Source organism: Sus scrofa, chromosome 13 (assembly GCF_000003025.6).
Source record: "Sus scrofa isolate TJ Tabasco breed Duroc chromosome 13, Sscrofa11.1, whole genome shotgun sequence".
NCBI lineage: Eukaryota > Metazoa > Chordata > Mammalia > Artiodactyla > Suidae > Sus > Sus scrofa.
The window spans coordinates 192,876,427-192,891,321 of NC_010455.5; the positions used below are offsets into that span (position 1 = coordinate 192,876,427).

Here is a 14,895-nt window from a genome sequence, read left to right on the forward strand (position 1 = left end):
TTCTTTCCTTCAATTCTTTTATTCTCAACCAGAGTGATTATTACCTGGCACTCCATTGCATCCCCCTGCATTTTAGTCACGGAACTCTGTTTTCCTCCATCACTCTGGCCCCCATTTCTCTTTCTCTCTTTTTTTGTATTTGTCTTTGTTTTTTAGGGCCACAGCTGGGGCATATGGAAGTTCCCAGGCTAGGGGTCAAATTGTAGCCACAGCTGCCGCCTTACACCACAGGCACAGTGCTCCAGATCTGAGCCACTTCTGCGACCTACACCACAGTGCATGGCAACCCCGGATCCCCAACCCACTGAGCAAGGCCAGGCATTGAACCCGCATCCTCATGGATACTAGTCTGATGTGTTTCCTCTGAGCCACAGTGGGAACTCCCGTTTCTCCCTGTCAGTGCCTGAGGCTGCATCTTTGGCTGGAATGCTTGCCTTCTGCAACAGATGTCCCTCCCTGCGCTGGAATCATCTGGCCCTCTTCAGATCTCAGCTGTACCTTCCTCCAGGAAGACTTCCCTTGTCCCACACCAGGTTAAATATTCCCACATGTTCCTGTAGCTCCTGACATCCACAAGGACGTGCCAGTCCTGCTTTGGGTAGTTTTCATTTTACTATCCACTCTCAGGGCAGGGACCATAACCATCCTCTCACCCTGGTATCTCCAGAATCTGAAATGATGCCCCAAAGGTGGTGGAAACTTTTATTTTTTGAATCAGTTTTCCCTTCGTAGTATCCTCCCCCCCTTTTTTTTCTTTTTCTTTTTGGGGCTGCACTCACAGCATATGTAAGTTCCCAGGCTTGGGGTCTAATCAGAGCTGCAGCTGCTGGCCTGCACCACAGCCACAGCAATGCCAGATCTGAGCCGAGCTACATCTGTGACCTACACCACAGCTCACGGCCACACCATCTCCTTTAACCTACTCTGCGAGGCAGTGGATCAAATGCGCATCCTCATGGATACAAGTCAGGTTCATTACTGCTGAGCCACAACAGGAACTCCCCTTTTTAGCATCCTTTTATCTTATATTTGCTGACGTTCCAAGTGCCATTTAAACTATTTATAAAATTAGATTTTAAATCACAAAGATAAATGGTTTCACTTTACTATAATAACTAGGTATTTGGCATAAACTACAAGATTTTTTTTTTTTTTAAACACAGCCAGAAATAGCTCTGTGGTATGGAATGGGTGAGAGGTTTCATCAAAATAGCAAACTTAACAGCTCATGGCACTTGGCAATCAAATATTGTGAATGGGAGCAAGTAATGGGGAACAAACGAACACTCAAATTTATTCTGGAAAAAAACCCTGTTGTTTTATTACTATTTAGAAAGCACACACAGCAATTTATTGGGATGAAGGACAAAAAGAAAATAGTGAGATTACAAATTCATTTCAAAAGAACCTGTGCTGCTTCCCAAGTGATATCAGTCTACGTGAGCTTTTTAAAAACGTCTGTATCTCTTATATCTATATACATAATGGGCGTTATGTATATAGATATGTGGAAACACATCACACGTTGTCAGGAATCCTTTCTCCCAAAACCTGTAGTAAGCAGATTTTTCTTCTTCCTGAAAACTTCCTACAGGTGTTTTCTTGGCTCACGCCACAGTCTCTTTTTTCTGAGTTCGTCTTTGATGACAAGTAAGGATACTTGTGAAGGAAGATTTCCCCTTAGTTCTTGACTTTTTCTTTAACTTTTTCTGATTTTTGAGTGAGATGCCCAGTTCTTCCATGATGGCATTGAAAGAGAGACACTGGAGAACATGAAATAACAGAGCATCAGTGTAAATGACAGTCTCCCTCCTCCACTGATCTGACTCTGCCTAGGTTTTTACAAATATGAATACTGGTCTAGGGCACCTGTGCCACAAGGCAAATTCCCGGCCAGTTCCCACACCTCCTCCGCCACCCACTGGCCACCCACCTTTTCTCCTTGGGGAAACTGGTTTGTTAAGTCAGCTGGGCAAACTGTGGGGTTTCGTTCACAAATGAGGTAGTATAAAACTACCCAGGCAGGCTCTCAAAATAGAAAACTTACCTTCGCGGAGACACCAAAATAGAGTTAAATTAAGTCATCTCCCCCATTGTGATGATCCGAACATTGATAACTTTATCAAGGCATACGGACACTTCAGTAATGCTATAGAAAATGAACAAACCTTCTCTACACCAAGGCTTTGTTTTTTTCTCCCATGAAACCTTACTTTGTTCCTAAAATAAAATCTAATTCTTGATGACTTTCCTTTCTGATAAAAAAAAAGAAAAAAAACAATTTTAAATTGTATATTTTCTCCAAAAAAAAAAAAACCAAAAAACAAAACAAAACAAAAAAACAGAGATCTGGCAGCAGCAATGATGCAGCTGTGGTTGAAATGAAAATAATATGGTGTTGAACTGCACAGCAAAGATGATGGCATAATACAAAAAGAAAATGGAATTATGATTATAAAATGTTATGCATATGCAGATGGTATATATATATGCATATATATCTATTACGATTACACTGTATCTATGCACATGCACAATATACAAATGGGGTAATAAGACATCATTTGCTGTCATTTCTTTGACAGAAAAGATAAAGTCTTTGAGTGACAAATTTGTGCTTTTACAGGGATTTCTACAAAGTAGTGTTGTTTCTGATGAAATTGCTCCTAAAACATTCTCAAAAACCCAAAGCCTTTGGCAAAACTTATGGACGTGCAAGCATTATTCCTTTACCATTAATTTGCACGATGGACATGGTGGAAAGTCAAATGATAGCATGTCACCAGATGACTTCTCTAGGTTGTGAATGCTTGATGGAAGTGGTGTCCCATACATGCAGGGGACGAAATGTCTCCTATGGTCCTTGTATATCAATGTGCAACATGGTTTTTGAAAATTTACACTCCATTTTGTTCCATAACAGAAGTGATGTAGTTGAAATAAGCAGTATTTTTTTTTTTTTTTTTTAAGGGCTGCATCTGTGGCATATGGAGGTTCCCAGGCTAGGGGTCGAATAGGAGCTACAGCTGCTGGCCTATACTACAGCCACAGCAATACGGGATCCAAGCCGCATCTGCAACCTACACCACAACTCACAGCAATGCCAGATCCTTAACCCATTGAGCGAGGCCAGGGATCGAACCCTCAATCTCGTGGTTCCTAGTCAGATTTGTTTCTGCTGCACCACAGTGGGAACTCCAATAAGTAGTATTTTAAATGTTTCTACTTGCTTTGAAAACCAGACATATAAATTTAGTTCCTAGATGTAAATTACTGACCTATCAGACATATACCTTTAAAATAAAACTAGCTGTTTGCATGTGACTTCTTGATTCTTTTACACCTAAGAGTTTTAGGATTTGAACTTTATTTCCTTTATGATACTAAAAAATGAACAGGTCATGCATATTAATTTTTTTTCAAATGGTAAGTTGTGGGTTCAATGAATTGAAAGGGTGTCATGCCCCACAAAGACAAATTCAGAAATGCTTTCTATGAATTATACTTCAGAAAATGTTAGAGCAAGTGTGTCACAAATGAGATATAAGTTTTGTAACATTATGTGATGTGAAGTTTATGTGTTGCTAGTAAGATAGAATGAATATTTTGTAGTGTTATTGTGGTAGGTAGTGTAGTACTGGGATTTTGCAAACTTTGTTCAGAAATTTATTTGAATGAGGAAGAAAGTTTTTTTTTTGTTTGTTTGTGTGTGTGGTTTTTTTTTTTTTTTTTTTTGCATAGGACATTTCTGGTTTCAAAAAGCTCATTAAAATGGAAGGAGGGGAGAGAGAGAAGAAAGATGTGCCAAGGATTTTACATATGTGGTTATGCACAAAACTCACAACAGTCTTATAAGGAAGTGGTTATTATGTTCATTATATTGATGGGGGAATTTACTGTTGGAGATATTAGGTAATTTGCCCAAGAAATATGGTTCATAAAATAAAGTGTTTGCATTCGAATTCAGTCCATTTGACTCCTCAAGCTTAACTGTTTTCACTGGAAATCTCCCACATCATGATTGACTCTTTTGTTTTATTAAATAATTATAAGGAGTTTCTGTGGATACTTTCCCCACAAAATATGTTAAGGACTTACATTCTTTTTATTTTATTTGAACTCTCAAATGTTAGATTCAAACATTTCACTGTTTTGCACTAAACTAACCAAAATTAGTCTCTAGATATGGCTCACGTAGGAGACACAGTGAGGAAGGGACTTGAAATCCTTCGTTTCCTATTTTGGATAAAGAGGCAGTCACAGATCTTATTTTGATGATATGAATCATTTAGTTTTTCTTTGAAAACAAGAGTTTTTGTTGCATCTTAGCAGATTAAGGGCACAGCATTGTCTCTGTGAGGATGGACGTTAAATCCCTGGCCTCCCTCAGTGGTTTAAGGATCCAGCATTGCTGCAAGCTACTGTGTAGGTCATAGAGGCTGCTCAGATCCATTGTGGCTGTGTCTGCGGCATAGGCTGCAGCTGCAGTTCCAATTCGACCCCTAGCCTGGGAATTTTCACATGCTGCAGGTGTGACCTTATAAAAGTGTTTTTAAAAAAGTTTCTATTTAAGATCAAAATCCTCCTCTAAATTTTTTATTGCCTTAAAATACAGCAAACTTCTTTTTTTTTTAAATTAACCCTGGGTATTTATTTCTTGCTGCCAGTGTGAGACTGAATATATAGTTTCATTGGTGGGTCTTTGGTCACAAACTATGATTTCTTTTTGACTCTTACTTTGTCTCCACCTGTCAAAAGAAAATGGCAAGATATCAGCGCTGACCTTTCTGCTTCCAAGTTTTTCCTGTAGTCACAAAGAAAGATGCCTTTAAGGCCCCTACCAGCTATGAACTTGAGTAAACCACATACTCTCATATCCACAGGAAAGAAAGTGTGAAAGTCATCTTTTAGCATGGAGTGGCATGGGAGGAGCTCATATTCATTAACCACTTTGCCTTTTATAATCTCAGAATTAAAGACACACATATAAAGATTGAGCTTCTGCAACATCACTAATTATTACAGTAATGCAAATCAAAACTGCAGTGAGGTACCACCTCACACTGGTCAGAATGGCCATCATTGGTAAATCTGCAAATGAGAAATGGTGGAGAGGATGTGGAGAAAAGCGAACCCTCCTGTACTGTTGGTGGGAATGTTAACTTGATGCAACCACTATGGAAAACAGTATGGAGGTACCTCAGAAAACTAAATATAAAACTACCAGATGATCCAGGAGTCCCACTCCTGGGCATGTATCTGGACAAAACTATAATGCAAAAAATACATGCATCCCTATGTTCATTGCAGTACTATTCACAATGGCCAAGACATGGAAACAACCTAAATGTCCATGGACAGATGAATGGATTAAGAAGATGTGGTACATATATACAATGGAATACTACTCAGCCATAAAAAAGAACAAGATAATGCTTGTTTGCAGCAACATGGATGAACTAGAGATTCTCATACTAAGTGAAGTAAGTCAGAAAGAGACAGATACCATATGATATCACTTATCACTTATATGTGGAATCTAAAATATGGCACAGATGAACCTCTCTATGAAACAGAAGCAGACTCTTAGACATGGACATTAGACTTGCAGTTGCCAAGGGGGAGGGGGAGGGAATGGATTGGATTGGGAGTTTGAGGTCAATAGATGCAAACTGTTCCATTTAGAATGGATAGACAATGAAGTCCTGCAGTATAGCACAGGGAGCTATGTCCAATTACTTGTGACAGAACATGATGAAAGATAATATGAGAAGGAGAGTGTGTATAGATGTATGACTGGGTCACTTTGCTGTACAGCAGAAACTGACAGAACAATGTAAATCAACTATAATAAAAAATTATTGCACTTCTGAACAAGGATCAAAATTATGGTAGCTTTCCAAAGCTTTTACTTCTAGACTTGGTTTTCATGAACCTCTTCATGTTTGTACAGCCATAGAAAAACTATATTTAAACATGAAGGTTTAAGTTGCTAAACTCTTTCATCAGAAATTTTCAAGCCTAAGGATGTCCACCTAGCCACCTTGCTCTAGAAGGCAGGGAAACTAGGGGTAGAGTACCCAGCAGTATCCTCCAGTGCTCTGCAGACTGGAAATTCCCTTTGCTGTATAATGGAAATTGGCACACCATTGCAAATCTACTATACTTTAATAAAAAAAAGAAAAAATAAATTTCCCTGTTAGCTTGCATCCTAGGTCCTCCCATTTTTCTCTGGTGATGGAATTCATATTTTTAGTGGATCTACCATGTGAGCATGAATTATAGTTGTGAGTTGGTGTCAGAAGGCTGGCGTTTGTTTCAGCTATGCTGCTTCATAGCTGGGTGACACTGGACAAGGTGTTTATTTTCTCTTTGACTCAATTTTCTTATTTTTGCAATGAAAACAATAGTAGAATCCTTTCCATAGATCTATTAAGAGAATCATTAAGCTGACATATGTAAAACAGTATAATGCCTGACCCAGGATAAGGCCTCCCTTTCTTTCTTTTCTTTTTTCTCTCTTTCTTTAAAGTGAAATGTTATATGTCCCTGAAAATATTATAAGTGTATGGCACTTGCTTATCTATCTATCAACCTATCTATCTATCTACCTATCTACCTATCTATCTATCTACCTATCTACCTATCTATCTATCTATCTACCTACCTATCATCTGTATTTTTCTTAAGTGAAGGGGAGAAACAGTGAAAAACGTCTTCAATTTAGCTTTTGCATGCCCTTCTATGCACCAGTGTTTTAGGTCAGGTAGGTTCTGTACGTGCTTAAAGCATAGAATGTTTAATGCCTATTATTACTTCTCTTCCTCAGCCCATAACATGTTTTGATGTTCATGTAGTAATAAGCTTTATGACAGCTTGTATCTTTCCCATGATAAGTGCTCATCTCTAAGCAGGAAATGGAAACTAACTGCAGTTCTTCACCATTTAAAAATATTATCATCTTTGTGCTTATGAACCCATTTACAATGAAGCCCTCCCATGAGCTTTGATAAGAAAATCCACTTAAAAATGAACTTATAGGAGTAAATGATGTTACTTCCATTTTCTGCTGCTCTTCATACCATCCAAAGATAAAATGGTGGTGTGTGTGTGTGTGTGTGTGTGTGTGTGTTTGTGTGTGTATAACTTCTCTTATAGAGAAAGGAAACCGAGAAACAGAAATTAGTCTATTAGAGATTACAACTAGAACTGTAGCTCTCTTGGCTTTAAAAGGATTTGGAATTTCCTCCATAGCTCAGTGGTAACAAACCCTACTAGTATCCATGAGGATGCAAGTTCGATCCCTGGCCTGCTCTGTGTTGTGGATCTGGGTGTAAGCTGTGGTGTGGTAGACACAGCTTGGATCAGGAGTTTCTGTGGCTGTGGCTGTGGTGTATGCCATGGGTGTGACACTAAAAAATAAATTAAAAATAAATAAATAAGGAGGATTTGCTGCTGCTGCTTTTTTTTTTTTTTTTTTTTTTGGTGATGTGTCTGCCACACCACAGCTCACGGCAACGCCGGATCCTGAACCCACTGAGTGAACCCACTGTGCGCACCCAGGGACAGAACGTGCATCCTCATGGATGCTAGTCAGGTTCCTTACCACTGACCCAGAGTGGGAACTCTGGATTTGCTTCTTTATTCTGCAGAAAGTCATTCCTCTTCTCCACTTCTTTGGTGCCTGTCCCATGTCCCTCGTCCCTTTTTTCCTTCCCTTCTCCTGCCTTCCTTTGTCTCCCTCTTAGGCTGGTTTCTCTTTATAACTCATCACTGCATGGCTCTTCCTTTGGATTAACCCCAAACATTTGATTTCTTGGTTCTAGGGTGAACCTGAACATCAATTATTCTCCTCCCTGATACCTTTATCCTTTTATTGCAAATACTGCCCTGAAAGTGTTGGGAGGAGCGAATCAAGTTCTTATTTTGTACCCAAAATAAACAGCCTCCAGAAAAAAAAAGTCTAGGATAGTAAATGAATTTTTTTAATCTGTAGGAAAAGCTGTTTGCTAGAATATGATTTGAGTTTACAATATTAAAAGAACCCAGAATAAGCTGTCTGGGATTGGCTTCCATACTGGTTGCAAACTTGGCATCAGGATGTGACTATCAGATTGATTTCTCATTGTATATTTGACATTTATGTATTCAGTGCTTTTATTCATTGGTATATTTACTTCGAATATATAACTTTAATGGTTTTTCTGACAAATTATTTTTTAGAAAGTCTGGCCTAGCCAAGAATATAATACAGATTTTTACATATGGTATAGATTTCTCCCTTTAATGTAGTACATTCCTTTTCAAAGACACTGGAAGTGATCAGTGGCATTGTCTAATAAATTTTCACCTTATGCTTAGAAGAAAAGAATGATATAGATAATATTAATGTTGTTTTATAGATATAAAATCTTTCACTTTACATGTTGGCAAGCTATGATTTGAAGTCTTTTTGTAAAGACCATTCTCAGTAAAATATAGAATATCAATAAATATAGAAGGGAATAGGATGCTGAGAAATATATTACTGTTATTATTATTTTCTTGGTTTGTTCAAATTATTGCTGTAGTTGTACAGAGACATTTTTTTCCCCAATACAGTCAAAGCATTTTTTAAAGTATACCATTTATTTCCTTTTCTTTCTTTCTACCTTCCTTCCTCTCTCCCTCCCTCCCTCTCTCTTTCTTTCTTTTTTTCTTTTTATGGCCAAACCAACAGCATATGGACTTTCCTGGGCTAGGGATGGAATTGGAGCTGCAGCTACCAGCCTACACCACAGCCACAGCAACACCAGATCTGAGCCACATCTGTGATCTATGCCACAGCTTGCAGTGATGCTTGATCCTTAACCCACTGAGTGAGGCCAGGGATTGAACCTGCATTCTCAGGGACACTGTGTCAGGTTATAAACCTACTGAGTCACAACAGGAATGTCTGCATTTTTTTTTTTAATAAGAAGGACTAAGTATTCACATCCTTAACACTTTTTTTTTTTTTTTAATGGCCTCACTTGTGGCATATGGAAATCCTGGGCCAGGGATTGAATCTGATCCATAGTTGCAGCTATGGCAGCCCAGGATCCTTTAACCCACTGTGCCAAGCCAGGGACCCACACCTCCACAGAGACCTGAGCCACTGTAATTGGATCCTTAATGCACTGCACCACGGCAGGAAATACTCTTAATACTTTTAAACTCTGAGGTCTAATGTGGGTGTAAGCCTAGAATGTTCAGCATGCTCTGGGAAACTTTAAAGAATACTGCAGGAGAATCCTACTCATGCACTTGCTGGCTTAAGGCTTTGGAAACGTGGTCACCTATCTGCACAAGTGCTTTATTTCTTTGCAGGATAACTGACAACCTAAAAACAGAGATCAGGCTTTAATCATCCTGCACTGATTACATGCAGGAACAGGGAGGGAGATTCTCTGAGTAAGTATGGGTACACCATCTGTGTGTGAAGTCCTTACATTCCAGAACTCAGATTTGGGCATCACTGACTCCAGTTTTGTCAGTTTTATGGGTTCATTCAGAATCCTGGACCTCCTTGGGATTAAAAAAAAAATGGATCTGTGAAGTTGGGAGTTAGTCATCACATTAGCTCTCAGAATAGTGGTTATGATGGCTTGTGCCAGGGAGGAAGGTACATTCTCAACCTAATGAGGAAGCTGATTCTCATCTCCTCAGTCTTCGCCAAAAATCTCAGGGGGAGGACATTTTGAAACTGGATAAAACATCAAAGTGTGGTCCCTTCCCTTATCCACACCTGTGACCCAGTGCCCACTACTTGCCCAGGCCATTTCCCTGTATCCTTGATGCTCCAAACTGGCTCTAGATAGATAACCACTCCCTATAACCCTGCCCTCCCTTCCTTTGACTATAAACCTAGATGCCACTAGGTTTTCCTGGCTCCTTATAATGTCATGTTTTCACCATCTTTATGTTCTTTTACCTCTTTTCTTCCCTATTTCGTCTTTGCTCCCACACTTAAGGCTTGGTGCTGACATTTTAGCTCTCTCAGATCCTAGATTTAAGCTTCTACTTAAAGGCATGCCCTAAAATTCCTTGTTTTCCTATCTGAGGTCTTTAAACCAAAAAAATGTATCTATGGGGACATAGGATTACTTGATGATGCCAGACACACAAGGATCATCTTTCTTGGGTTCATTTTTGTATGAAGATTTCATTTAGAAAAATTTTTCTTCTGTTAAATCAAATGTAAATGTATTGTGGAATGTCATTCTCCCCCCTCTCTCTCCAATAAATATCCAAATGAATATATGTATTTACATACATGTGTGTGCATATGTGTGTAAATTTTTTAAAGAACTCTTAATTTTTTCACTTGGGAGGCTGTCCAAGGCTATACTCCCAAGCCCTTGGTGGTATAAGGAAATTCTTTCTCCTCTAACAGTAGGAATAATTTCATAGAAAACTTTGAAGTGGGGTGTTAACACTGAGGCAGAACATTTTGACATTAATCCATGTGCGTTTTCTAATTCTTCTGAATCTCAACCCCTCACTTTTAAACCTTACAGCAAGAGCTTTTATATGCATTGCCCTCAGGGTAGTGATGACCCAGGAAAATAAAAGAGTCAAATTTGCCACTTTGAGCTCTTAAATAGACGTGTGTGGATCTATAGAAGCCATTGCCATATTTGAAGCTATTAATTACAACAGCTAGGTATTTGAAAGAAGAAAAAAGAAGGTACTTTGAATAGTAAATGTTTGCCTTAGAGCCTTCAGGATCCAGCATATAGGTTTGGGGATAGTGGTAAAAATAGGGCTGTTGTGTATCTGCTTTCAGGAAGAATCATCTAAGTCCAAGCATGTGGTGGGAGAGCGTAGGTGCTGAGGAGCCTCTGAGAAGGGGTCCCTCCTGCTCTTGTCACTTCTAGGTAAACTCCGAGGAGTTGGATAAGACAAACAGCTTATTAAGTGTGGAGACCAGAGGACACAGGGAAATTGTACACACTCTGTCTCAGACTCTCGAAGGAAACAACCACCTGAGAGGAGAAATGTCATCGGGCTACTATGGAGCGAGCTCTACTGTCCTCTGAGTCTCCCATGGGCTCCTAAGGTTCTCAAGAGCAGCTGTACCAGAAAGGGCACAAAAGTGGCAGATTGATGTGGAGAGGAGGCTGCAAAGGGGCCCAGCCAAGCCTGATGGCTGAAGTGCAGAGTTGTTTCCACAGTGAGGCTAAGCTTCAGGTGGGCTCTCATACCCAGAGGTAAGCAGCTGTCTTTGCCTAAAAGTGGCAGAAGTGTGGGTTTGCATGCCAACCCAAAGTGCCTTTATCCTCTCTGAAGTCATTGTCAGAGGCCAATACAACTTCTCTAGCCCTCAAGCTTTTCTTTGGCCACCTTACATCTCCTGAGCCTACATCAGTCCCTCTTTGCAAGCTAGGAGCCTGCAACATTTCTCTGGATATTGGTCTCATGTGAATGTGTCTAGGCTGTGTGCTGATAGCCTGAGATAATACCATGGGGATTGTTAATTCTTCACTTCAAAAAAAAAAAAAGAGGGCCTGGTCCTCCTGAAAACTCAGAGCCTGAGTTAGGGCCATAGAAATAAACTTCCAGTAAAATTTTTATATGCTTCTTTTCATGCAGAGAATGGCTCTACCTTTGAGGTAAGTGCCTCTGATGAAGGGTTTCAGATCCTCAGTACCCATGCCCACAGTGCAGGGAGTCCTTGGAGTACCAGTGTACACCCACATTTGGTGGGTACACATGTTTCTCACGCTCCAAACTTGAGTGTGCACAAAACTATGTGATGCACACTCACAACAACAACAACAACAAACTGAGTTTATACTAGAGTAGAGTCCCCATCTGCTAATGGCTCTTTCCAACTCAAGTTAAATCACTTTTGGATTAAAACTATATTTTTGTTTGGTTAATGGTGCCATATTAATGGTTAATACAGGTCTCTTCCCACCTCCCTTCTCCTTCTTTTCTTTCCTAGGGGTGTTTGGGCTTAGGAGAGGTTGATAGAAGGCCTAGGCATTGGTGATACAGTGAACAGCTGGTCCGTGGCCACCCTCTGTCCTTTTGGCTGCCTCTGGGGTGTGACTTCCTAATAGGCCATAGATGTTGCTATCTTTGCTGTGTCCTCGGAGATGCCTGTGGCCCATCATGGTCTCCATGTAAGGTCTACACATTGAATAATTTGCACTTCCACCTTAAGTCTCTGGTCAGTCGGTACTTTCAGCCCTTCCACAAGGCTCTTTGTTGGGAAGGGCCATGGAGTTTTGGATGCTTTTCCTGAAGTGCTCTGGGGTAAAGCAAAACTTTATGAAACTGTTCAAAGACTCACTATCTAGACAGTGGTGTTCTTCCATTCAAGAGACAGCTGGATGTATAATTTCTCTACAAGTCTTGCCATCTCCTGGGTTACATGCTGTGAAGCCAAAATTGGCACTTTCTGTTCAGGATTCCTACATGAACTTTTCTGAGGTTTCCCTGTTCTTCCAAGTTGGGACTTGGCTCAGGGATGGTCATGATGCCTCCTCTCAGGGGTTGGCTTGCATCTAAGCCTAATGAATCCCATCCAATATTTTCCTTCTTTCCCAGTGGATAAAAACTGGTCAGGGATTGGAAAAAAGAGGTAGGAAAACATCATTATATGTATTTCCCTGACCCCAATCATTTGGGTATTAGAGATAAATTTTTGGAATTAAAACAACTAATGTATCAACTAGCTCTTGAGCTTGAAAGCCATGGTTTTTCAATATTTTTGTGCTGCAAAGTTGTAAAGTCCACTTGAAACTGAAGAGCTGAAAGTCTGATTCATCTCTAGCTTGGAAGCAATGCACACAAAAACCTTGATGCTTTATGGTGGAGGAAGATAAGGGTAAAAGCAATGAAAAATAAAAGCATCTCATCCCTTTCCTCTGTTTCTCTTTTTAGCACAATTACTTAAGTTCCACTTACAGCATAGAGACTTTCCTGGACACTCCGGCCCCACTGATGTCCCTCTTTTTGGAATTGTGATTGAGGGTATAATCAATTCCATTGCTTTGAATAGCTCCCTTGGGGTGTTCCTTTTTTTTTTTAATATCTAATATGTAGGCTCATCAAAGGCAAAAGTAATTGTACTTTTGCATCTTCTATTCCCTGTGTTTGCAAGGATTTGCCTATGACTGATGGATGGGATCCCTCTCATTCTTTGATTCCATGATGACTTTATGTCCAGAGCTAGTTCATTCTACCCTAAGTACTGTCAGGGCAAGGTTATTCTGTTTATTGCAATAAGGATTTAATGTATTCAAGATAACCATACAATCTTAATAAATATACACACGTATTTATTAACATGTGTACATATATGTTAATATACACATGTGTTAATATGTGTGTACATATATATGTGCACATATGTATGTAAATTCTTCAAGTTTTTTTCCACTGCTTCTGCATTTTAATTTTCTTTCCACTTTCTATTAGAATTGAAGAGGACCACAGTTGGAAGATAATTTTAAATGCAAACCCCTCATTCTGCAAATGAGAAAATGGAAGATGAGGGAAGCACAATGACTTGCCTAAAGACACAGACATTCAGTAGCAGCACAGGGACCTGAATTCTTGGCTTATGCTTCCCCAGTCACCTTCCCATTGAGCCACAAACATCTTTCAGAATCTGGCTTACAAGAAGCTGCCAACTTGTACATTGGGAAAGTTATTTCTAAACGGATGTTAATTGCTTCTTGGCTTCTCTGTTGATTAACGACTGTTTGGGTTTCCAGGCAAAGAAATGCCTCTTTGCACAATTACAGAAATAACCTGATTAGAGAGAATTCTCCACATCACTTGCTAAATAAGTTGATCAGACTAAAGAAGAAATAAAGCTGAGGACACTTGGAGGCATCTGATAATGTGCCAAGTGACAGTGAGGAAAGATAAAGATCAAATTAGGGCAGGTTACCTACAGATTGTAGTTTCTTAGTGCTTATGCTTGCTCAAGAACAAGTGATCCGGGGAACATTCTTTTTTGAAGTTGAAAAATCTGAGTATTTGAATATTATAAGTCTGAACACTCCAGCTGAAAAATTAGGGAGAAAGAAAATTCAGGCTAAGCAAAATTAAAAATTTTAATCAATGAGGAGAACTGTAGTAACTTCATTACATCATTCAAGTTTTACTCATTATTTTTGTGTGCATCTGGATGCAATTACATTATAGTGTGGAAACACATCACTGTGCATGCACTGTGGCCAATTAGCTATATCTGGACTGACAACTACAAAACTCAGATTCTGCAGGGTGTTGAAACCACACAACGCAATGTAATGTTGGTTTTCTAACACTAGAATGCCCTTCTCTTTGCAAGTAGAATCTCTTTGAAAATTTAAAGGAGAATCCCATTTTTCATTATACCAGTCTCTGTGGAGAGGATTTTAAAAGCAAAAATGATTTTAATATGCTTGTGCATCTGGACATAAAATTCGGTAACTGTGAGAAGCATAATGAGATGGTTCCTAAAGGCAAGTTAAAACTGCAGCATCGGGCAGAAATTTTTCATTATCTATAAGAGTTAATTAATAATGCCATTTGGCACAGTTAGATGTGCAGAAAATAGTACAAGAAGTTAGAATGCTTTGCTTTCCCTTTGCTTTTCAAGGCTGTTCAGGCTACTTTTAAATTGCTTACTAGGAAATAGACCTTAGAGCATAAGGGTCATGGGTTTGGAAACTAATTGGGATTCATTATTTTGCTGCTTTGACACAGATGGCTCATATAGAACAAAATATAATGCTAGGCAAATGCAGTGAGGTATTTGGAGATAATTTTCCTTGGATAGGTTTATAATCAGATAATCCAGCTGATTATCCTGAGGGCATGATCTCTACCCACCACCTATTCCTTAGATAGTTCCAATTTTGCTGGAGAAAC

General features: G+C 39.4%; 1 protein-coding gene across 5 annotated transcripts in view; it reads right to left on the minus strand.

Annotated features, from left to right (window-relative positions):
* Nucleotides 1,281–14,895, minus strand: part of GRIK1 (glutamate ionotropic receptor kainate type subunit 1) — a 419,248-nt gene continuing 405,633 nt past the window's right edge. For 2 of the 5 annotated variants that reach the window (XM_005657138.3, XM_021070896.1), the window contains 2 exons: nucleotides 2,169–2,255; nucleotides 1,281–1,763 (listed from right to left, as the gene is read on the minus strand). In XM_005657138.3, the coding sequence (XP_005657195.1) occupies nucleotides 1,608–1,763; nucleotides 2,169–2,255 (243 nt within the window). In that variant the 3' untranslated portion in view covers nucleotides 1,281–1,607. The remainder of the gene's footprint in view (nucleotides 1,764–2,168; nucleotides 2,256–14,895) is intronic. The other 3 variants (XM_003483349.4, XM_021070894.1, XM_021070893.1) reach the window with 2 other exon arrangements.